At 56.7% G+C, this 22,536-nt stretch overlaps 2 protein-coding genes, 1 long non-coding RNA gene and 1 other non-coding gene across 23 annotated transcripts; 2 read left to right on the top strand and 2 right to left on the bottom strand.

Annotated features, from left to right (window-relative positions):
- Positions 1 to 1,331: 1,331 nt before the first annotated feature.
- PLEKHG2 (pleckstrin homology and RhoGEF domain containing G2) lies at positions 1,332 to 16,204 on the bottom strand. Of its 19 annotated transcripts, none has more exons than XM_045378417.3 (19): positions 15,435 to 16,204; positions 14,652 to 14,782; positions 13,587 to 13,858; positions 13,408 to 13,508; positions 12,537 to 12,603; positions 12,354 to 12,400; positions 11,956 to 12,106; positions 10,562 to 10,699; positions 10,148 to 10,348; positions 9,428 to 9,520; positions 9,251 to 9,337; positions 7,612 to 7,645; positions 7,420 to 7,521; positions 7,275 to 7,322; positions 7,158 to 7,196; positions 6,973 to 6,989; positions 4,629 to 4,802; positions 3,265 to 4,189; positions 1,332 to 3,185 (listed from the first exon to the last, which is right to left on the bottom strand). In XM_045378417.3, exons 2-19 carry the CDS (start codon positions 14,758 to 14,760, stop codon positions 1,624 to 1,626), a joined length of 4,167 nt encoding a protein of 1,388 aa, XP_045234352.2. In that variant the 5' UTR covers positions 14,761 to 14,782; positions 15,435 to 16,204; the 3' UTR covers positions 1,332 to 1,623. The 19 variants fall into 19 exon arrangements, with proteins under 19 accessions (XP_045234352.2, XP_073879584.1, XP_045234353.2 ...); XM_074023483.1 differs by having other exon boundaries at positions 13,587 to 13,855; XM_045378418.3 differs by having other exon boundaries at positions 16,018 to 16,204.
- On the top strand, positions 10,246 to 19,861 carry LOC135968699 (uncharacterized). 2 transcript variants are annotated; one of them, XR_010583639.2, is made up of 2 exons: positions 10,246 to 10,393; positions 19,633 to 19,861. It is a non-coding gene; the product is annotated as an uncharacterized lncRNA (long non-coding RNA). The 2 variants fall into 2 exon arrangements; XR_012427591.1 differs by lacking the exon at positions 10,246 to 10,393 and adding an exon at positions 18,296 to 18,471.
- Positions 16,586 to 16,678, top strand: TRNAI-UAU (transfer RNA isoleucine (anticodon UAU)). The gene is given in 2 exon segments: positions 16,586 to 16,623; positions 16,643 to 16,678. It is a non-coding gene; the product is annotated as a tRNA-Ile (tRNA).
- ZFP36 (ZFP36 ring finger protein) lies at positions 19,781 to 22,354 on the bottom strand. Its single transcript, XM_005589176.4, has 2 exons — positions 22,271 to 22,354; positions 19,781 to 21,461 (listed from the first exon to the last, which is right to left on the bottom strand). Exons 1-2 carry the CDS (start codon positions 22,310 to 22,312, stop codon positions 20,505 to 20,507), a joined length of 999 nt encoding a protein of 332 aa, XP_005589233.2. The 5' UTR covers positions 22,313 to 22,354; the 3' UTR covers positions 19,781 to 20,504.
- Positions 22,355 to 22,536: the final 182 nt, after the last annotated feature.

Genomic DNA, 22,536 nt, shown 5'->3' with positions numbered 1-22,536 from the left:
GATTGCGCTATTGCACTCAAGCCCGGGTGACAGAGTGAGACTCTATCTCAAAAAAAAAAAAAAAAAAAAAAAAAATCAGATTCCCAAGCTCCTCCTGCCCTGGGGGTCCTGATTCAGTCAGTCAGGACTAGATCTGTGATTTGAATGATGCTCCCAAGCAAGTCAGAGGTTCAAACATATTTGGGAAGTGGGAGGATACGCTCCCTAAATCTTTCAATGATCCCAGGAGGGAAGTACCGTTGTGTTCATTTTGTAGATGAGAAAACCGGCTCAGAGGCAGGACCCACACCAAATCAGTAAAGATGGGACTTGAATTCATAGCCAGGACACCAGGGTGCGTTAGAGAATCCCAGGGGAGCTTACATAAATAATGTGCTAAAGCACAAGATGCTAAGTATTTGATGAAAGCAGCTAATATCAGCACCAAAGACACTGCTTAAATTGTGCCTCTCCCTGGGCATACCACTGCTGGAACAAGGGGGCAGACAGAACCTAACATAAAAGCCTTTTGTCTCCACGACCTGAATTATTTTGCTGGGGGAGGGAGCATGTGGATGAATTGTGGAGGCTGCCAACTGGGGGGAGGAGTGAAGGGATCTGAGGTATGTGAGTGGGCACAAGAACCGGGATATTCATGAGGAACTGGTGGTGAGGATGCCAAGGGAAATCAAGACAGATGTGGGACAGACTTATTCCAGAACCCCAAAATTGATCTCCCCTGTATCAGCATGGAATTGTCTCTGAAGTGTCATAGTACTAAGACCCAGAAGAGTCTAGTGATGGAGGGATGGGTATGTCGATGGACTGGGAGATGGCTGGGTGAATATGTATGGATGGCAAAATGAGTGGGTGAATGGACACAGATGGAAATATGGAGGGAGAGATGGATGGATGGAGTGCTGGCTGGGGAAGATGGGTAAGTGGGATGGTGGATAAATGGATGGAGGGATGGAATGCCAGATGGGGGTAGAATGATAAAGGGATGGGTGGGTGAAGAGGGCAGACAGTTGGATAAGCAAGGTAGAGAGGTGAGATGAGGGACTGAAGATGGGTAGATGGAGAGGGAACGTTAGATGGAGCAACAGCTGGATGGACAGGTGGAGATGGCAGGGTGGGTGAGATGAACGGATGGTGGGAGACGTTAACTGTATAAATTGCCAAGGGAATGGATTTCTAGGGTCTACTTGAAGCAGAGCTTCTTAACTTGGCTTTCCTGAATGGGCGTCAAGCAGTTCACACACCTGCTGAAATCACACTCCAAATTATAGTGGATCCATTTTCCAATAATTCTCAAAGGAGTCTGAGATTCCCCAAGTGTTCAGAACCACTGATTTGTTCTGTGTTAGACCTTCCCATTCATTGTCGTCATCCCCCACAGCCTCCAGAATGGGAGAATACACATCATCGCATGAAACAATCAGTATTAACAAAACATTCATGACATTCCCTTCCCCATCGCTGTGGATCAAGGCAAGAAGGGCCATTCGCCGACACAGAAACCAGGAGCTGGAAAGCCGCAGCAGTTTTGAGGCCTGCGTTCAGTGTCTGGACTTCCGGGTCAAGTTCTGAGGGTCTGTGGCATCTGGCTGAAGTCCTTGCTTTGGGGAAGTCTCATGTCCTGGCTCACATATGGAAGCGGGCATCAGGAGCCCCCTGGGCCCTGCGAAGGCCCATAGATTCCTGTGTGGAGGCCAAGAGAGCAGGGTGGTTCAACCGGACCTGGGCCTTGGCTGGCCGCAGCCGCCCACCCCCACCCACGTGGATATTAACCGTCGTGGCATAGCTGAGCCGCCTGGCTGGGGGAGGTGGTGGCTGGGGCTGGGGGGGCGGTGAAGATGCCCGTGACGTGGGAGCAGAGGAGGACCAGGAGCCCCGGGAGGCTGCGGGGGCCCCTCCCCCAGGCCCCTGCCGCCGAGCCAGGCTCTGGCTGATATATGAGGCTGCCAGGTATCTGGAGAGGGCAGCTGCATTGGGGCCCAGGAGCTGACGGCTGGAAGGTGGGGGACTATGAGGTGGGGTCAAGTCTGAAGACTCCAACCTGGCAACATGAGAGGCTAAGGAGCCTCCTGGGTTGGACAAAACCATGGTGGTCTGAAATGGGGTGGGTAAGAGGCCCGGAATGTCTAGAGAGCCTCCTCTCTCAGGTAAAGGTGTGGTAGCTGGATCATGGGCATCTGTGAGGCTCTTCTGCTCCAATAAAGGTGTGAGTTTTTGGACCTGTGTGTCTGTAAGGCTTGGCTCCTGAAGTGGAGGTGTAGCCGCTGGACCCTGGATGTCTGGGAGGCTTCCCTGCTTGGGTGAAGTTGGGAGGGCTTGGACCCAGATGTCTGTGAGGCCTTGTGGCAGGGGCAAAGGTGTGGTAGCTGGAACCCGAGTGTCTGGGAGGTCCTGGGACAGAGACAGTGGGGCGTTGGCTGGGATCCGATGGTCTAGGTGGCTTCCGTGTGCAGGCAAAGGTGAGGTGCCTGGAATCTGAAGGTCTGGGAGATAACATGGCAAGGGCGGTGGGGTGTCGCCTGGGCCCTGGGGGTCCAGGCTGCTTCCATGCAAAGACAAAGGCAGGATGGGTTGACTGCAGACAGGGTCTGGGCCTGGAACATCCCTGGAACCTCCTTGCTTTGTTAGTGGGATATTGGTTGAGCTCTCGCTGTCTAGGTGACCTTCTTGCTTGGGCACAGGAGTGGTGGCTGAAACTGTGAAATCAGAACAAATCTCCTTGGGCAAAGCTGGAGTGGTGGGAACGTGGATGTCCACACAGTGTCCCTGCTCAGGACAAAAGGCAGTGGATGGAGCTGGTATAGCCACGTGACTTCTATGCTGGGGCAAAGGAGTGGTAGCTGGAACTTGGGTTTCCGGGTAGCCTGGATCAGGGAAAGTTGTAAGAGCTGGCACCTGGAGGTGTAGGGGGCATTCCTGCTTGGGCAAAGGTGTAGCGGCTGGAGCCTGGACATGCTGGGAACCTCCTTGTTCAGGCAGGATAGCAGCTGAAACGTGGATGCCTGGATGGTCTTGCTTAGGCAAATTTGAAACATGTAGACCCTGGCTATCTGGGCTGCCTCCCTGCTTCGACAAAGGTATGGCAGCTTGAACCCAGGCAGCAGGACCCAGGGGGACAGACTCCTGGGCACATGTCAGCGGGAAGGCCAACTCACACACCAGCACGTGTCCAAAGGCAGGCAGGAGCCCTGAATGCAAAAAGAGGATCAAGTCAGGACCACTACCCCAGCGGGGACCACCTCTGCCAACCACGTACCCAGACCTCACCTGGCTCCACCTGCTCCTGGGGCAGACAGGGGGACGGCTGGGGTTGGGCCAGAACCCGAGGCCGGCGGCGGGGGGCATTGGCTGATGCCCGAGTCTCCGCCCGCTGCATCTGCTGGATCCGCTCACTGTAAAGCCGGGCCAGCTCTCGCACTCGGGATGCTGTCCTTTCCGAACTCGGGGCTCCAGCCTTCCCACTCCCGCTGTCTCCACCCAGATCTGAATCCTCCAGGATCAGCAGTGGCTCTGGGAAGCCCGGCCGGGCCAGCTGCCCCTGCTCCAATGCCTGCCAGGCACTCCGGATTTCTGAGCAAGAGCGGAATGCCAGCTCATCTGGGAATCCCTGATGTTGGGTGACATCCTGGGGCTGGAAGTCTGGGAATGATACCCCTTCTTCATCCTCCTCTGGCCCTGCCTTGCCTCCTGAGGGCGACTCTCCCAGTTTCCCAGGATTGCTTCCAGAGAACAGTTCTCTTCTGGTGGCTGGAGCCTCAACTGGTTCCTGCAGAGGCCCCTGGAGCCAGGAGTCACAGGGGAGGGTGGGAGTGCTAGAAAGACTGGGGGTGTCGGGGACACTAGGCATGGCTGGAAGGCAGGGCATCTCAAAAACACCAGAAATGTCAGAGAGACTAGGAAGGAGGGGACCTTCGGGAATTTCACAGCGGCTGGGAATTTCAGGAAGGTTGGACATGTCAGGAATTTTGGTAAGGCAGGGAATGTTGGGCATTTCAGCTGCACTGGAACTTTCAAGCCCCTCCAGGACATGGAGTGGGGAAGGCCCCCGTTCATCCATCTCCAGTCCTTCCTCCTCCTCCTCCTCCTCCTCTTCAGAAGAGTCCCGGCTGGGCAGGGCTTGGAATGTGAGGGTGTCGCTGTCGCCAGGCACCTGGGAGTCTCCGGAAAACTTGGGAATGTCATGTGTGGATGGCTACAGTGGGCACAGGAGAAGAAGCCAAAGGTATCAGCATGGTGGCCGGGCACGGTGGCTCATGCCTGTAATCTCAGCATTTTTGGAGGCCAAGGTGGGCGGGTCACTTGAGGTCAGGAGTTCAAGACCAGCCTGGCCAACACGGTGAAACCCTGTCTCTACTAAAAATACAGAAAAAAAAAAAAAAATTAGCCGGGCATGGTGGCAGGCACCTGTAGTCCCAGCTACTCAGGAGGTTGAGGCAGGAGAATCGTTTGAACCTGGGAGGCAGAGCTTGCAGTGAGCTGAGATCGCGCCACTGCACTCCAGCCTGGGCAACAGAGCAAGACTCCATCTCAAAAAAAAAAAAAGGTATGCGCATGGGCTGGCCTACCTGGTCCCTGGTCTGTGTGCCCACACCCAGAGGCCCAAGGACACCATGATGGGACAGCCAGCTCACCCCTGGATCTCGAAGGCCTCGCTGATTCAGCAGTTCCAGGATTTCTTCAGTGATTGAGGTCCCAGAGGGGTCCAGTGTTGGAGGTCCAGCATCCTCTAGGTCCTCAGGCGGTCCAGAGCCTGAAACTGCTGGCTGAGATTCTGAGGGGTAGAGTTCACCTTCGCTGCCAGCATGCTGTGAAGGAGGGAAAGCGATGGAAGGCAAAAGCCGAGACTCCTCCCTCACGTAGAGGACCCCAAGCCCCAATTCCCTTCATTTGTGTGTGTTTGTTTTTTTTTTTTTTTGAGACAGAGTCTCGCTGTGTCGCCCAGGCTGGAGTGCAGTGGCCGGATCTCAGCTCACTGCAAGCTCTGCCTCCCGGGTTTTTACGCCATTCTCCTGCCTCAGCCTCCCGAGTAGCCGGGACTACAGGCGCCCGCCACCTCGCCCGGCTAGTTTTTTGTATTTTTTAGTAGAGACGGGGTTTCACTGTGTTAGCCAGGATGGTCTCGAACTCCTGACCTCGTGATCCGCCCGTCTCGGCCTCCCAAAGTGCTGGGATTACAGGCTTGAGCCACCGTGCCCGGCCTGTGTGTTTGTTTTGAGATGGAGTCTCGCTCTGTCACCCAGCCTGGAGTGCCATGGTGCCGTCTCTGCTCACTGCAACCTTCGCCTCCCAGGTTCAAGCGATTCCCCCGCCTCAGCCTCCTGAGTAGCTGGGATTACAGGCGCCTGCCACAATGTCTGGCTAGTATTTGTATTTTTAGTAGAGATGGGGTTTCACCATGTTGGCCAGGCTGGTTGCAAACTCTTGACCTCAAGTGATCCATCTGCCTCAGCCTCCCAAAGTGCTAGGATTACAGGCGTGAGCCACTATGCCCGGATTTTGCTTTTTTTTTTTTTTTTTTTTTTGAGACGGAGTCTCGCTCTGTAGCCCAGGCTGGAGTGCAGCGGCTGGATCTCAGCTCACTGCAAGCTCCGCCTCCCGGGTTCACGCCATTCTCCGGCCTCAGCCTCCCGAGTAGCTGGGACTACAGGCGCTGCCACCTCGCCCGGCTATTTTTTGTATTTCTTAGTAGAGACGGGGTTTCACCGTGTTAGCCAGGATGGTCTCGATCTCCTGACCTTGTGATCCGCCCATCTCGGCCTCCCAAAGTGCTGGGATTACAGGCTTGAGCCACCGCGCCCGGCCATGCTTTTTTTTTTTTTTAGACAGGGTCTTACTCTGTTGCCCAGGCTGAAGTGCAATGGTGCGATCATAGCTCACTGCAGCTTCGACCTCCTGGGTCCAAGCAATCCTCCCACCTCAGCCTCCTGAGTAGCTGGGACTACAGGTGTGTGCCATCATACCTGGCCAATTTTTTTTTCTTTTGTTTTTAAGTTTTGTTTATTTATTTATTTTATTTTATTTATTTATTTATTTGCTCTGTCATCCAGGCTGGACAATTTTTTAAATTTTTTTTTTTCTTTTTGAGACAGAGTCTCTCTGTTGCCCAGGCTGGAGTGCAATGGCGAGAACTTGGCTCACTGCAAGCTCCGCCTCCCAGGTCCATGCCATTCTCCTGCCTCAGCCTCCAAGTAGCTGGGACTACAGGCACTTGCCACCACGCCCGGCTAATTTATTTTTTATTTTTTATTTTTTTTTGAGACAGAGTCTCGCTCTGTCACCCAGGCTGGAGTGCAGTGGCTCGATCTCGGCTCACTGCAACCTCTACCTCCCAGCTTCAAGCAATTCTCCTGCCTCAGCCTTCTGAGTAGCTGGGATTACAGGTGGCTGCCACCATGCCCAGCTAATTTTTGTATTTTTAGTAGAGACGGGGTTTCTCCTTGTCGGCCGGGTTGGTCTCAAATTCCTGACCTCAGGTGATCCACCAGCCTCGGCCTCCCAAAGTGCTGGGATTACAGGTGTGAGCCACTGTGGCTGGCTCAATCAAAAAAAAATTTTTTTATTTTTCTTTTAAAATTTTTATTTATTTATTGGAGACAGAGTCTCACTGTCACCCAGGCTAGAGTGCAGTAGCTCGACCTCAGCTCATTGCAACCTCTGCCTCTCAGGCTCAAGCAATCCTCCTACCTCAGCCTCCGGAGTAGCTGGGACTATGGGTATGCACTGGTGTGCCCGGCTAATTTTTTTGTACTTTTTGTAGGGATGGGTTTTGCCATGTTGCCCAGGCTGGTCTCAAACTCCTGGGCTCAAGCAATCCTCCTGCCTTGACCTCCCAAAGTACTGAGATTACAGGCATGAGCTATTCTGTCTGGCTCCAATTCCCTTCCCATTCAGACCCAGGATTTTGGAACTCAAGCTCCCTTCTCTATCAGACCCAGAAGTCAAGGTGCCCAGACCCTATCTCGAGATATCTCTTACCTTGAATCCATGCTTAGCTGAGGACGGAGAGATGAGAGAGAGAAAAACATTAGTGAGATGTAAGGGAAAAACAGTGATCCCCCATAACTGATGAGCTGAAGCGACCACCCCTCCCCAACCCACCACAGACATCCCGCCAGGAGACAGACAGGGATGGACCAGGCTAAGCCAGGGCAGTCACTGACCGTTCTGTGGGAACATGACATAAGTGTCCTTCACCGGCTCTGCGGGGAGGACACAGTGACGTCAGGAGCCCAGCTCCCACCCCGATGCCTGGATCACCCTTAGGGGTGAGCGCTCACCAGACTGCCTGCGGCCTCGGCGAATCACAGAGGGCCCAGGAGATGGAGCTGTGGGAGGGAGGGCCAGAGCCCTGCGTGAGCCCAGCTCCCGGGTCCTAGGGAAGTGAGGGCTGAGGGCCGGGACTCAGGGATCCACCGCCTTTACCTGTGTTCCTTCGCCCAGGGGTAAAACTTCTAGCATCTCGAGGTCGAGGAGACCCAAGTGGGGGTGTCAGGGGCTCTGGGACAGGCTTACTTTTGGGGGCACCTGTGGGGAGAGTTTTGGGGCTAAGAGCCAACTTTTCTTGGAAGTAATTCCTCTACTTCCACACCCTCCCAGCCCAAGGCCCCAACTCACAATGCAGGCTGTTTTCAAGGAGAACTTGCTTTGCCTGAAAGACAGGAGGATAAGGGCTGAGGTGGGTCGATTTTGGAGTACCACAGGGAGGATGCTTTAAGCACCATAGTCATGACCATTAACGGGTGCTGTTCTTTTTTTTTTTTTTTTTTTTTAATGATCTTGCTCTATCCACCAGGTTGGAGTACAGTGGTGCAATCATAGCTCACTCCAGCCTCTACTTCCTGGGATCAAGCGATCCTCCCTCCTCACCCTCTTGAGTAGCTGGGATTTCAGATGTGCACCACAGCCCGCTAAGGTTGGAGTGCAAAGGTGTGATCTCGGCTCACTGCAACCTCTGCCTCCCGATTTGAGCGATTCTCCTGCCTCAGCCTCTTGAGTTGCTGGGAGTACAGGTGCCTGCTACCATGCCCGGTAATTTTTGTGTTTTTAGTAGAGACGGGGTTTCAACATGTTGGCCAAGTTGGTTTCGAACTCCTAACCTCAGGTGATCCGCCTGCCTTGGCCTCCCGAAGTGCTAGGATTACAGGCGTGAGCCACCACGCCCAGCCCAGCTATTTAATTTTAATTTTAATTTTTTTTTTTTTGAGACGGAGTTTTGCTCTTATTGCCCAGGCTGGAGTGCAATGGCGTGATCTCAGCTCACCGCAACTTCCGCCTCCCGGGTTCAAGCGATTCTCCTGCCTTAGCCTCCCAAGTAGCTGGGATTACAGGCATGCACCACCATGCCTGGCTGATTTTGTATTTTTTTCTTTTGAGACGGAGTCTCACTCTGTCGCCCAGTCTGGAGTGCAGTGGCGCGATCTCGGCTCACTGCAACCTCCGCCTCCTGGGTTCACACCATTCTCCTGCCTCCCAAGTAGCTGGGACTATAGGCGCCCAGCACCACGCCTGGCTAATTTTTTGTATTTCTGGTAGAGACGGGGTTTTACCGTGTTAGGCAGGATGGTCTCAATCTCCTGACCTCGTGATACACCCGCCTCGGCCTCCCAAAGTGCTGGGATTACAGGCGTGAGCCACCGTGCCTGGCCCCATTTTGTATTTTTTTTAGTAGAGACGGGGTTTCTCCATGTTGGTAAGGCTGGTCTCGAACTCCCGACCTCAGGTGATCCGCCCGCCTTGGCCTCCCAAAATGCTGGGATTACAGGCGTGAGCCACCGTGCCCGGCCAGCCCCAGCTAATTAAAAAATGTTTTTTAGAGACAGGGTCTCACTATGTTGCCCAAGCTGGTATCGAGCTCCTGGGCTCAGGTCATCCTCCCACATCACCCCCTTGAAGTGCTGGGATTATAAGGCATGAGCTGCCACAACCAGCTGATGGGTGCTTCTATTGGTCAAGCCCATGACGACGTGGCTGGTGACCATTAATCGTCACCACAACCCTAGGATGAAGGTGCTATCATTCCTCTAGGTGAGGAAGTTAAGACTCAGAGAGGTTAAGTTACTTGCCCGAGATCACAAAGCAGGGACATGGTAGAGCTAAGATTCAAACCCCAGTAGCGGAATTCTGCGCTTTTAGCAATCGCATTGTAAGAGACTGCTCCGGCATCGGGCGGGGGCGTCTCCTAGTACGGTGAGGTACTATTGAGGGACGGTGTCTCCAGCACTCAGAGGGCCCCTGGCTGTGGCGGGAGCTGTACCTTGGCAGGGATGGAGGCGGGGTGGTTCTCAAAGAAGAGGCGCTGGAGACAGTGAATCCACAGCCTCTTCTCTTCTTGGTTCTTGGCCTGGGAGTGGGTTGCAGTAGAGTCAGGGGGCCAGGTGTGAGGTCTCGAGGTTGGGGGATCCCTGCCAGTCTGACCCCACTACATGCTCACCTGCAGCAGGTGTCTGTGCTTGGGAATGGTCAGATCAGACACCTTGAACCCTAGAGGGTCTCGGGGACTCTCGCTCACGCTCAGGTTGCAGCACTGGAAGGAAAGAGAGGGGCAGCAAGCTCAGAGTCCTTGGGCTCCGTGATGCCCCTTGTACGGAGACACCCTTGGAGGTGTATCTGGGTCCTACTCCCTAGGAAGATGTACCCCATAAGGCTGTATGGTTTCCTCTCCCCCTTTTTTTTTTTTTGAGGTGGAGTCTCGCTCTGTCACCCAGGCTGGAGTGCAGTGGCGCAATCCTGGTTCCTTGCAACCTCCGCCTCCTGGGTTCAAGTAATTCTCCTGCCTCAGCCTCCCCAGTAGCTGGGATTACAGGCACTCGCCACCACACCCAGCTAATTTTTGTATTTTTAGTAGATACGGGGTTTCACCCTGTTAGCTAGGCTGGCCTCGAACTCCTGACTTCAAGTGATCTGCCGGTCTCGACCTCCCAAAGTGCTGGGATTACAGGAATGAGCCACCACGCCCAGCCTTCTTCCTTTTTCTCTTAATTGGGGCAGCTCTTATTCTATACACTAGAAAGAAACCTTCCCTTGACCTCCATTCTCTAACTCAAGAAAATGTGGCAGGGTCCCCTGGCCCACACTGTTGGGCACACAGATACAAGTATTTGGGGTATACTTTGTAGGTAGTATTCTAGCCCCACCCCATCCCCAAACTCACGAAGATGTGGCCTTTGTAGGTGTACTCCAGCCCCCTGCGCTTGGCCACCAGGAGCATCCGAGAGAACAGGAAGAGCAGCCGCTCACCCCCTCGTAACCGGGGGCCGCCCCCTCCACCTCCTCGGAACGCACCCTCCAGCACCAGCTCCCCAAAAGCACTGAGCTCCGGGCCAGTCCAGCCACCCAGCCGCCGCTGCACTTCCTGCTGGGACACCGCCAGGTGCGCCGGGCACAGAGACAAGCAGAGGTAGGTAGCACACACATACACACCAAAACAGGGAGGTTAGCAACAGGGCCGTGCTGTCCCAGCAAACCCTCCAAGGCAACCTCTGAGGCACTGATATCCCCCCACCCGCCCCCAAAGCCCCCTCGCTCACTCCCTCATCCAGCAAGCCCCAGCCCACCCTGGGGCCACCTGGAGGCGCGCTGCATGCTCCTGCTTGCGCTTCATGTCGTTGATGTACCAGGCAACCGCTGTCATGGACACAATAGCTTCCTCCACCATCTCGCGGCCCCCAGCGCCTGGGCCCTCCGCCCAGTGCTTCCCTAGTTCCTGTCAGGCAGCCACCAGGCACACAGGGATGGGGAGAAAAACAGAGAAGGCAAAAGAGAATGAGAGCAACAGGAGATGGAGAAATATAAAGATGGGGCAGAGGCCAGGCGCAGTGACTCACGTCTGTAATCCCTGCATTTTGGGAGGCCGAGGTGGGCAAATCACCTGAGGCCAGGAGTTCAAGACTAACCTGGCCAACATAGTGAAACCCCGTCCCTATTAAAAATACAAAAATTAGCCGAGCATGGTGGTGTGCGCCTGTAATCCTAGCTACTCAGGAGGCTGAGCCAGGAGAATCACTTGAACCCAGGAGATGGAGGTTGCAGTGAGCCAAGAACGCACCACTGCACTCCAGCCTGGTCGACAAGAGCGAAACTCTATCTCAAAGGGAAAAAAAAGGTAGGACTGGGCACTGTGGCTCACGCCTGTAATCCCAGCACTTTGGGAGGCCGAGGCAGGTGGATCATCTGAGGTTAGGAGTTCGAGACCAGCCTGGCCAACGTAGTGAAACCCTGTCTCTACTAAAAATACAAAAAAAAAAAAGAAAAGAAAATTAGTCAGGCATGGTGGCACATGCCTGCAATCCCAGTTACTCGGGAGGCTGAGGCAGGAGAATCGCTTGAACCCAGGAGGCAGAGGTTGCAGTCGCGCCACTGCACTCCAGCCTGGGCAACAAGAGCGAAACTCCGTCTCAAAAAAAAAAAAAAAAAAAGGTAGGGGCAGAGATGGAGGAAGACAAACAGGCAGAGACAGGAAGTGGAATGAGCTGGTGCCAGGCGTCACTGCCAGCAAGACCCTACACCAAACGCTGGCCCAGTTTCTTTCTTTCTTCTCTTTTTTGAGACAGGGTCTTGCTCCATCACCCAGGCTGGAGTGCAGTGGTACAGTCACATCTCACCACAGCCTCGAACTCCTGGGCTCAAATAATCCTCCCACCTCAGCCTCCAAGTAGCTGGGACTGCAGTTGTAAGCCACTGTGCCCGGCTAATTTTAAAAATTTTTTTATAGAGGTGAGGTTTTGCTGTGTTGCCCAGCCTGGTCTTGAAATTCTGGGCTCAAGTGATCTTCTCACCTCGGCCTCCCAAAATGCTGGGATTATAGGTGTGAGCCACGGCACCCGGCCCACTGGCTCAGTTTCTAGGGACTGGATCCCTCCCCAGGTGGCACAGCCTGTTGTCCACCCTCCAGATGCATCAACAGTGGTCAAGGGACAGGACCTCGCCCTCCCCCGCCTGGCTCCAGGGGCCCTAGCTGACCTGCAGCAGCAGATGGTACTTGAGGATGCGCTGGACAGGTTTCAGCAGGAAGCTCTGCAGGGGCAGTGAGTGGCGAAGCTGGGCCTGGCGCTCCTGCAGCCACAGCGCTGCTGGTGGAGACAACGACAGCTCCCGGAGCAGGGCCAGGGAGCTGGGGGCACAGCACAGGTCAGTGGGGGATAGTCAGTTCCAGTAGGCGGGGACAAGAGGGGTTAGGGAGGGGCCAGGGTTTGGGAAGGGTCAGGGTCTGACAGGGGGTGGGGCAGTGAGGGAGAGGTTCAGTTACTGTCACAGCCTGGCAGGGGTCGGTGCTGGATGGGTCGGGGGTAGAGGGAGGGTGACTGGCACATCGGCTTGTGGGCACGGCCTGAGGCCCGGCAGGGGCTCCTGCCCCTCACCTCGGGTAGTTCATGCAGTACAATGTGTAGATGTCAAAATCCTCGCTCTGCGGGTGACATGGGAGTCAGGGAGACCCCAGGTCCTGGCTTCCCACGACCCCCCTTCCATCCTAGCCCAAGCCTGCTCTCCCCCCTCTACAAAGGCCCCATCTAGGACCGAGAGCCCCCCAACCCTCCACTCACCCTCTGCACGAAGCACTCGGCAATGCCCCCGGCGCTGCTGCTGTTCTCCAAGTCCTCCAGGAGCTCGCTACGGGGGAGAGGGGAGGGTGAGGACCCGCCTGCCTCCACGAACCCCTCCATGGGAGGCCTCCGGGAGGCTGAGGCCCCAGTGGTCTGCTGGGGCTCGGGGCTTGCTGACTGCCAGCATCTCCTAAGGGGATGTCACGTCCGGAGGAAGGGTCCTCTGAGGGCTACACAGGACATGGTAACCTGCTTAGACTTTGTCCCTGGACAGCTTCTCATTCCTCAGCTTGAACTTGTGTCACTGTTGGCATGAGCCTAGGGGTGTCATGTCATGACCTAAAGAGCTAGGATGATCTTAAGATCCTGCTGTAATCCGGAGACCTCGTCAAGGCACTTTTCCGTGTCACGATCCTTGGACCCCAGCGTCCTCCTTACCACAGCGACCAACCATCCTGGTTTGTCCGGGACTGAGCAGTTTCCTAGGACGAGGGCTTTCAGTGCTAAAACTGGAAAAGTCCCAGGCAAATCAGGCTTAAGGGGTCACACGCATGCTCACGCTGTCCCGGCCTTCAGGCCCCACGTGATTCTTGGATTCATTGTGAGCCCAGAGCTGACACAGCCCCAAGGCCTCGTCCTGATGCCGGGACCCTGTCCCGGTGTTTGGGCTTCATCCAGGTCCTCTGACTCCCATCCCCTATGCCCCTCCCTTACTCTGGGTCCTCACTCCCAGTCATGATCCCGGATCCTTGCTCAATGTCACAACCCCACATACCAGCCTGGACAGGACACTATGAAGCTCTGAAGTTTGGGTTAGGAAATAGACCCTCCAACCAATCAATGCCCCCTGCCTGTCCCCCCTGCCCCTGACCTGCTGAACTCGTAGATGTCCTCAATGTTGGCAAACAGCGTGCCCACCTGCTCCACGCTCAGCCCTAGGACCCCGCCGTCCAGCAGAGGGCTCAGGTAGTCCTGTGGGGATGACTGGGATTACAGGAGCCAAGGGGCTGGCCTGGGTACCCACTGCCCTAGCGTGTCTGCCCGGCTTACTTCCACAATGCTGCGGAGGTCTCTGACATAGGCCCGCTCTGTCTCCACGATCTCCCGGGCCACACGCTCCAGCCTTGAGGGTTTGGCTGAACCTGGGATCCCCACCGGAGAGAGATGTAGGCGGATGGGGGGCCCTGGAAGGGGCTCTGGCCTGGAGGCTGAGCAGGCTGGAGTGGGTCCCGGGGCTGGATCCCCCTCAGAGCCCACTGTGCTCAGGGATGTGGAGCTCCCAGAACCTCGGGGGGAGGTCATGGTGGGGGCTGCAGGAGCTGCTGGGGTGTGGAACAGGAGGTCAGAGAAATCTCCCCATGCACCGGACTTCCACAGCCTTTCATGCATTCAGCCCACACCCTCACCCACGCCTGTCCAACAGCTTTCCCACAAGTTCTTTCCTCCTCTCCCCACTGTCCTCCCTTGGTCCAGTCCCATCCTCTCCCATTACGGTCCTCTCTGGACTTCTGGCTTCCATTTCTCTAATCCACCTTCATGAATCAGCTAGGTAGACCTTTATTAATTTGCCCATCTGACTGTGTCACTCCAGTGAGCATAACCCCTTCCTGCCCCTGGGGATAAAGTCCAAAATTCTCAGATCCACAGGGCACTGGGCAATGTGGCCGACACAGATCCCTCCAGCCAGTTCTCTTCCCACGGCCACCCCTTCTTACACTCTGCATTCACTCAACTTCTTTCAGTCACTTACATGAAGGCTTTTCTCACCTCTGGGCCTTTGCACATGCTGTTCCTTGCATGTAGAATACTCTTCCTTGTCTTTGCCCAACTCCTTCCCCCTAATCTTCCACTTCTCAGTTGAGATGTTCCCACTTCCAGGAACCTTCCCCTGACCTTCCGAGCTCGGAGGATCCACCATCACAGCCTGATCACAGCCCTGACCTCTCTGCCCAGCGCTGCCCCCTCTGGCCTGTCATTGCCTGGGGATGGGCCCGCCTCCCCCACCAGACTCGGAGCTTTGTGCGAGTTGGCCTTGGGCTGTCTCCATCACCCTGCCTTGCCAGCATCGCCCAGGAATAAATGCCCCACAGGCTCCGCCCCTGCCTCTGGGCTCACCTGTCCGAGTTTCACACACGGTGCCACAGTCACACACTTCACCTCTTGGTCCACACCCGAGGCTTGGGCTAGGTTTGGAGAGGCTCAGTCCTTGGGCTCCCTCTGGCATGGCTGAGCGGCCCAGCAGAGTCCTGCAGAAAGAGCCCCTTCTTGGATATCAGGACCCCATGGGCCTCTCCGTCGCCCAAACTCACAGATGGGGGCTGAATAGTAGCAACGTGGTGTAAATCCAGGGAGGGGCCCCTGGGAGTAACTAATGGGGGAGGCACAAAGTGACAGAAAGAAGGGGACAAGGAGAGAGAACCTGGGGAAAAAGATGGAAAGGCTGAGACAAAGAAGAATGAGCGGAGCGGGAGGCGCAGAAGCTGCGAGTCCCGTTTGTCTGGGGCCGGAGGCTTAGGGATCCTGGGAACGTTTGGGCTCCGGCTGGAGCGGAGGGCGAGGGGCAGGGCTGGGAAAAGCCGTGGGCGGGAGGCCGCGAGGTCCCAGGGGAGGGCGGAGGCTGGGGGACCGGATGCCAGGGTCCTGCAGACGGCTCCCTCCCCCGCCGAGAGCTGCGCGCTGGGGCGCTGGCCCCGAGCCCTCGCACCCCCTCCGGCCGGTCTCTCCGAACCCCGATCGCGGTCCCCACAGCCGCAGCCTCCCCAGCGCCTTCCCACACCCCTCCAGCCCCCAACTCCCGCCGGCGTCTCGGCTCGCCCCCCGCCGGCACGCCCCCTCATTGTTCAGCGGTGGCGCCGCCCCCTCCCCCAGTCTGCCTGGGCCCCTCGCCTCCCCCCTCACCTCCCGGGGAGCCTCAAGCCCCGGCCCGAGGCAGCCCGGCTCCTGCGCGACCCCGACGCGGTCCCCGGGGAGGTGCGGAGCCCAGACTCAGGGGCGTGAACTTCGGGCTCTCAGGCTCCAGGAATAGAATCTGGGGTCTCTCGGAGACTGGGGTCCCGCAGTCGGAATTTATCGGTGTTCTAAGTAGGGGATGCTAGGAGCCTCGACTCTGGAGCCTCAGATGGGGGCGCTGGGGACCCACATTCCTGAGTCTTCTAGGTAGGGCCGTGGGTGGGGGGTGGATTTCTGAGTTCCCCTAATTCCAGGGACAGGATTGAAACTCCCTCCAGGTAGGAGCACAGGGGGGTCCCAAAGTCCTGGGTCCCCCTGAAGTGATGGACGCTGCAGCTCAAAACTGGTTGGGGCGCTTAGAAGTCCGGATCTCAAGTTCCTCCAACGCGGGGTCTTGGGATCGGAGCCCTGGAGGGAGTCTACGGTCCTGGATCCTGAGTTCTTGAAACCGGGAATATGGGGCGCTCGGCCTCCAGGGTCCCCCGGGGTGACGTCCGGGCTCCCGGCTGCTCCAGGAGGGGGCGCTGCGCACCTGGATGGCTCAAGTCCTCCAGCCTGAGCGCCGGGGCCTGGACTTCGGGGTCTCTCAGGATGCGGTGCAGAAATTCCGGACGCCCGGGTCCGAGCCTCTGGACCTCTCGGGCTCCCGGCTGGGTGACACGGGGCTCGTGTGACGGCGGCGGCGCCACATCTGGGGCGGGAGAGTCCGGTCCAGCTGTGAGGCAGGGGGCGGTCGCCCGGGGTTTCCCCTCCCCCGCTGTCGCCGGGGCTTACATCCTGTTCCCGCCTGTTGGGGGGGGAGGGGCTGCCTTCCGGCCGGCCGGCCAGCGAAGGGTTAAGACCCCACCCCTGATTTTGAATATTCATGAGGAGGCGCGTCCTTCTGGTAGGCGACACCCCTACATTCCAAACGCCTCGCTGACTTTTCCCTTTTACAGCAAGGGCCGTGAGGCGTGAGAATCAGGAACTGGCGATGCACTGTCTCCTATTGGTCAATCCAAAGTTTTTAATTTGCATGTGTAATACAGGGCGGGGCCCTCCGGTGAGGTCACGTGGCTACGAACCACTGAAGAAGTCCCCGGCGGAGGGGTGCGGCCGGAGCTCCAGTGGCGCAATCGGTTAGCGCGCGGTACTTATATGACAGTGCGAGCGGAGCAATGCCGAGGTTGTGAGTTCGATCCTCACCTGGAGCACTTTTAATATTTTTCTCATCAGTTATTTTTTATTTTATTTTTATTTATTTATTTATTTTAGACGTAGTTTCACTCTTGTTTGCCCAGGCTGGAGTGCAATGGCACGATCACGGCTCACCGCAACTTCCGCCTCCCAGATTCAAGCGATTCTCCTGCCTCAGCCTCCCTATTAGCTAGGATTATAGGCATGTGCCACCACGCCCCGCCAATTTTGTATTTTTAGTAGAGAGGGGGTTTCTCCATGTTGGTCAGGCTGGTCTAGAACTCCTGACCTCAGGTGATCCACCAGCCTCCGCCTCCCAAAATGCTGGGATTACAGGCGTGAGCCACCGCGCCTGGCTTCTCATCAGTTTTTATAAACTTATACATCTTATAAACCAACCAAAACATCTACATCACTTAGATGAATGAACGTTTCTATCTTTTGAATTATTGGGCTCAAAAGACTCCTAGGGCTTTGGCGACGGTCCTTTGGGTGTTCTGTATTGTAGGAAGGTGCCGTTTCCGTCTCAGCCACCAGGTGGGGCTATCGTCTCTTATTAGATGCTCTGGGCATGGACTTGAGTGCAGTTTGACTTTTGTAGAGATGTGTGTCCTGGGCAAACTGTATATGACTGCCTCCTCCGTATTTCTCTCTCTTTTTAATGCCTCTTTTACAGATGAACATATTTATCTATCTTGGAGTTTTCAACCTCTGTTGAAAAGGAAAACTATGTTTCCTTTCCGTTTTTGAGTCTTGTTTTTTTAACATGTATTGAACATTCACTATGCGCCTGGCTTCCTTTAGCTGTGTGTAATACGGCAGTAAACAAGTAGTCCCTGCCCCTGAGGACGTGACATTTTAGTGGGGAGGCAGATTGCTGTCAACATAAGAATTAAGTACATTTTAATGTTAGGTGGTGATGATAATGTCATGGAAAAAGTCGAGCAAGGTAGGGAGGATGGAGTAGTTGGAGGTGGGGTGTGGATTGCAACAGCAGTGGTCAGGGAGGATCTCAGAGAAGGCAACTTTTGAGCAGAGACCTGAAGGAAGGGAGTGAGCCATGGGGACACCTGGGGAGTGTTCAGGCAGAGGGAACAGCTAGTGCAAAGCTCCTATGGATGAAGCAGACCAGACTTGGCAAAGCAGCTAGGAGGCCAGTATGGCTGGAGCAGAGTGACCAAGGGGGAGGGGTAAGCGATGGGCACGACTGTGTGGGCTGTGGGGAGGACTTAGGACTTTAACTTGTATGTGATTTGACTCAGGTCTCATAACAGGCTTTGTTTGGTTGTCTCGTTGGGGAGTGGGGAAAGGAGAGACTGAAGGCACGGGCTAGAGCAGAGACTGGGACAGGGGCTGCTATGAAGATGCAAATGGGAGACGATGTTGGCTAGGACCGGGGTGGGGGTCATGGTGGGGGCAGGTGGATTGTGGATCTATTTTTCAGGTGGATCAGACAGGATCGCTGTTGGCCTGGGGTGTGGGTTTGAGAGCAAAGTGTCAAGGGATACTCCTGGGTCTCTGGCTTAAGCCCTGGCAGATGGTGGGAGGTGCCATTTTCTTACATGAGGGATTCTTTGAGGAAGGGGCAGAGAATCTGATCTGGCTAAAGGAAGGACCAGGAATGTTGTTCTTTCAGTCTCCAAGGCTCTGTTTCAGCAAATGTCTCTTCACTGCTTGCTCTTGGTGTCTGCCCCTCCGCTGCCTTTGCATCTCAGGGGTTCTGACTCCCTCTCGCCTGACCCTCTTCTACTTATCAGGGCCTGAGCCCTTTCCCATAAAGGAGGCAGTTTCCTGGAAGAGGAGACCAAAGGTCAGTGAGCAAGGGAGAGGGCCAAGGAGGCCTGAGAGCTGGAGGGAGGCTTGAGGAGGGTAGAAAGAAGGGAGAGGAGGGAAAGAGAAGGAGAGAGAAGAGGAGGAGGAGTAAGTCTTGGGGGAAGAGGGGAAGAGGACAATGGGGAGTGGGAGGGCAAGGAAAGGGTGGAGAGGGAAGGAATGACGGAAAAAGAGAGAGAAGGGAGACGGGAAGGAGAAAGGGGGTAAGAGACGGCAGGATGGGGAGGCTGAAAGTGGGGGGAGAGGAATAATGAGGGAGGGGACAAATTGGAGGGGGGAGAGAAGAACAGAAGGCAAAGGGCGTAGGACGGGGCAGCAGGGTGCAGAAGAGGAAGTGAAAAGGAGGAGGAAGGGTGAGGGTAGGGAAAGGAGAAAAGAGGGAAGTGGGAGGGAAGAGGAGGGAGAGCGGGGCAAGGAGAAAGAAGAGGGGTCGCGGGGGGCGAAGTCTGGGCGGCAGGGCCGAGCCGCAGGCGCTGACGCAGGGCGGCTTCCGGGCGCGGGGCCCCGGGGCTGGTCCTGACGCCGCTGGCCTTGTATGGTCTGAAGACGCTGTTCCTCCGGGGCCCCTCCTAGACGCGCGGCCCCTACCCACACGCCCTGGCCTCGCGGGGCCGACCCTGGTTGGTGTCCGAGGCCTCGGGCTTCCAAGGTTCGGAAATGCCAAGACCCAGTCATTCCCGGGCTCCAGGGTCCCGGTGGCCAGAAATCTGCCACTCCGAGCCACCAGGGGTCTAGAGTCTAAAGCGCTAGGGGACACAATCTGAGACTCCCAAATGTTGAGACCCTAAACTCTTGAGACCCTAAAACCCGCTTCCCCAACATCCAGAAGGTGTCGAAGCCCCCCCGGAACCCCTAGTCCCGAAACGCGTTCCGCTACCCCAGGCTGCCCCGCCCCGCGCCCGCCCCCGCCCCCGCTCGCTCTGGGCCCGCGCCCCGGCACATTCCGTCCTCCCCACCCGGCCCCTCCCGCCTCCCGCCTCCCGCGGCCCCGTGGGGACGGAAACATTCAGTCCCCGCCCGCGCCCGCCCGAGAGCTAGGTCAAGGAGCCCGGCAGGACGGGAGCGCAGCGCCCCCGACGCCCGGGAACTGGCTCCCCCGGTTCCCATCTGGTGACCTCACCTGGTCCCACCCTTTCAGGTGAACTGCCAGGCCCGGTGACGTCACTTCCTGCCAGGTAAGCGCCGCGGGGCTCGGAGAAGCAGAGTTGACTGCACCCAGCTTCCAAAAAGTCACCCTCTACCTCCCCATTCCTGTCTCTAGACCGCGAAGAAGCCAGGATCCCAGCTTACACTCAGATTGTTTATTTAAAAATGCCCCAAAACACAAAAATAGACTTTTAAGGTAACAATATATATTACTAAATATATTATAGTCTACTTATAATTATACCGTCGTTTCCAATATTACAAAAAAAGAGAAAGAAAAATACAAGGGAAGCAGACGACCCAATATATATAAATACTATAAAATCATATTAGAATAAATAAAGTCGTCATAAATAAAGGGTCCATTGATTTATGGATGGGGTTTGGCAACGGCTTTGGCTACTTGCTTTTGGAGGGTAATTTGAGCACCAGGATTCCCCCTCAGGAGAGGTTCCAGTTACCAGGAGACACTGGAACCTCAGGTCTATAAACACTGGAGGGGCAGTGAAGGCCTATTATTCACAGCACGTAAGATTCTATGAGACAGATTTGGGCAGGGAAGAGGTGGGGAGAGGGCTCACTGCCTCCCTTAAATATGCTACATTTTTTTTTTTTTTTTTTTTGGTCAAAAACCTCAGAAGACACTCTATCCCCCACCACCATGAATACTGAGCTTGCACACTTGGGGACCTGCCCCAGTGTGAGGTCAGGGGAGTGGGTTAATGCATTCTGGAAAAGGGGGTTACTTGATTACTTGATTACTGTCCCTCAAGTCCCCATAGCCCTAGGGTCCATGCAGAGACCACAGTGCAACAGACGTGGCTCCCCGCTGAGATCCAGCTGATCTGACCGGGCAGTCACTTGTCACTCAGACACAGAGATGCGATTGAAGATGGGGAGTCGCCGGGGGGCTGCCGCGGGCTGGGGTGGTGCAAAAACCCCCGCCTCGAAGACAGGAGAGTCAGAGCCCCCCAGGCTGCTGCCGCTGCTGGCATATTCATCAGGGTCGGATCCCAGGGACTGTACAGAGGGGGTCCGAACCAGGCCACCCAAGGGCCCCCAGACGCTGACAGGAGTGGCCCTTCGGCAGGAGGGGCAACAGAGTGGGCTGGGGTCTCTTCGAGCTACGGGGGTACCAGGGGCAGCAGAGAAGGCAGAGGGTGACAGTGGAAGGTCCCCAGGTGGTGGCGGGGAGCTGGAGGGCGAGAAGGAGCTGGAGGACAGGGAAGGGCCGACCAGGCCTGGTGGTGGTGGTGAGGTCCGGCGGCCAGAGGGCAGGCCGGAGAAGCTGATGCTCTGGCGAAGCACAGGAGGGTGGCCCGGGGCCGCCAGGTCTTCGCTGGGGTTGTGGATGAAGTGGCAGCGAGAGCCATAGGGGCAGCGGCCCTGGAGGTAGAACTTGTGGCAGAGTTCTGTCTTGTACTTGGGGTGGCGATTGGCCTGGCGCAGCTCGCCCAGGCCATGGGCAAACTGGCACTTGGCCCCGTAGCGGCAGCGTCCACTCTCTGAGAAGGTCCGACATAGCTCAGTCTTGTAGCGCGAGGGGGTGGTGGAGGTCGCAGTGGGCGAAGTGGGTGAGGGTGACAGCTCGGGGCCCAGGCGGGGAGCCAGCGGTGCGAAGCCAGGGGGTGGGGGCACCCAGCCACAGCTGCGGCCTTCTACCAGGCTGGTGGAGCGGCCAGGCAGGCGGGAGGTGACCCCAGACGGGCTGGAGTCGGAGGGGCTCAGGCTCCAGAGTCCCGAGGAGCCCCAGCCTGGGCTGGACTCAGTCCCTCCATGGTCGGATGGCACCGGCACGTCAGGGCTCAGCGACAGGAGGCTCTGCGGAAATGGGTCGGTTAAGGTACCCGAAAATGCAGGGCGACGCCCCACCCCAGCTGCAGGGAACTAGAGCTTGCCAGGCCGGTTTGTGGGCTCCTGGCCTGAGCCCCACCCGCCTGCAAAAACCCCTGGGTTCCGGATGCCAGGAACCCAGATTTGGAGGTTCTGAGTTTACCCACGATCGAGGCCTTATCCCGAGGGACCCAGGAATCCCGGCTTTCCCGGCTGGACCAAGAGGGGGCCCCGAAGTCAGGGCACACCACTTTTTCCCAATTTTGGGTCTCTTGCCCTCCCCAGATATGACCCACGCGTCAGGATCTCCAGTTTCACAACTGGAGGAACCGGGCAAAGTTGACCCAGGAGTCCGGATGGCTTCGGTTTTAGGGTTCTCAGAGAACTACGGTCAGGGACTGGAGACACAGAAGTCGGATCCCCCCCACCCTGAGACTTCAGCCCCAGAGACGCCTCCGCGCAAAACCACGCCCTCAGCGACGACTAGGGGTGAGCCAGGTGTGGGGGCCACTTCCGCCTCCAGGCAGCCTAGGTCTGAGAAAAGTTCTCCGACTTTCCACTCGCACGGGCCGCCCCACCCATGTTTGGGCCAAGAGCCGGGAGTCGTGGGCTCCATTTTCACCTCCAAATCACCAAGCTGGTCTGAGCGGGAGGCAGGGGCCCCAGGCTGGAGGGCAGGGCGCTAGGAAGCCCCAGTTGGAGAAGAGAGGCAAGCGTCCCGGGATGGAGTTTGCGGCGCTAGAGAGCTGGGGAGTCAAGTGTGCAGGTACCGGGGGTGCCGTGCGGTGGGGACTCACCTCGTAGATGGCAGTGAGATCCATGGTGTAGCGGTTGGCCATTAGAGGGGAGTCGGCCGAGAGTCGGAGCGCTGAAGTCAGGCTGAGGCTGGCAGGGAGAGCCGGCTACTTAAACAGCAAGCACGGGGCGGGGCCTGGGCCAGGGGCGGGGCAGGAGGGGCGCTTCCCGGACGCGCGCCCCCGGCGCAGCCCGGCTGGCCCTGGACTGGTTCCCTTCCGCCCGGCCCTGGGCCAGGACGCGCCTGAGCTTGGCCGGTGGACAGCCG

The sequence above is a fragment of the Macaca fascicularis genome, chromosome 19, assembly GCF_037993035.2.
Source record: "Macaca fascicularis isolate 582-1 chromosome 19, T2T-MFA8v1.1".
In the NCBI taxonomy this organism is placed as follows: Eukaryota; Metazoa; Chordata; class Mammalia; order Primates; family Cercopithecidae; genus Macaca; species Macaca fascicularis.
This window is presented reverse-complemented; position numbering and strand designations above follow the sequence as displayed.

What these genes read in the sequence shown, in the direction of transcription:
- PLEKHG2 (XM_045378417.3), bottom strand. Translation starts at nt 14,760, where the DNA reads ATGCCAGAGGGAGCCCAAGGACTGAGCCTCTCCAAACCTAGCCCAAGC. An exon ending in CGTGTGTGAAACTCGGACAG is followed by an intron (nt 13,859 to 14,651) that starts GTGAGCCCAGAG and finishes TCCACACCCCAG; the next exon opens with CAGCTCCTGCAGCCCCCACC. An exon ending in CCGCCTCCATCCCTGCCAAG is followed by an intron (nt 7,646 to 9,250) that starts GTACAGCTCCCG and finishes CCTGTCTTTCAG; the next exon opens with GCAAAGCAAGTTCTCCTTGA.
- ZFP36 (XM_005589176.4), bottom strand. Translation starts at nt 22,312, where the DNA reads ATGGCCAACCGCTACACCATGGATCTCACTGCCATCTACGAG. An exon ending in ATCTCACTGCCATCTACGAG is followed by an intron (nt 21,462 to 22,270) that starts GTGAGTCCCCAC and finishes CCATTTCCGCAG; the next exon opens with AGCCTCCTGTCGCTGAGCCC.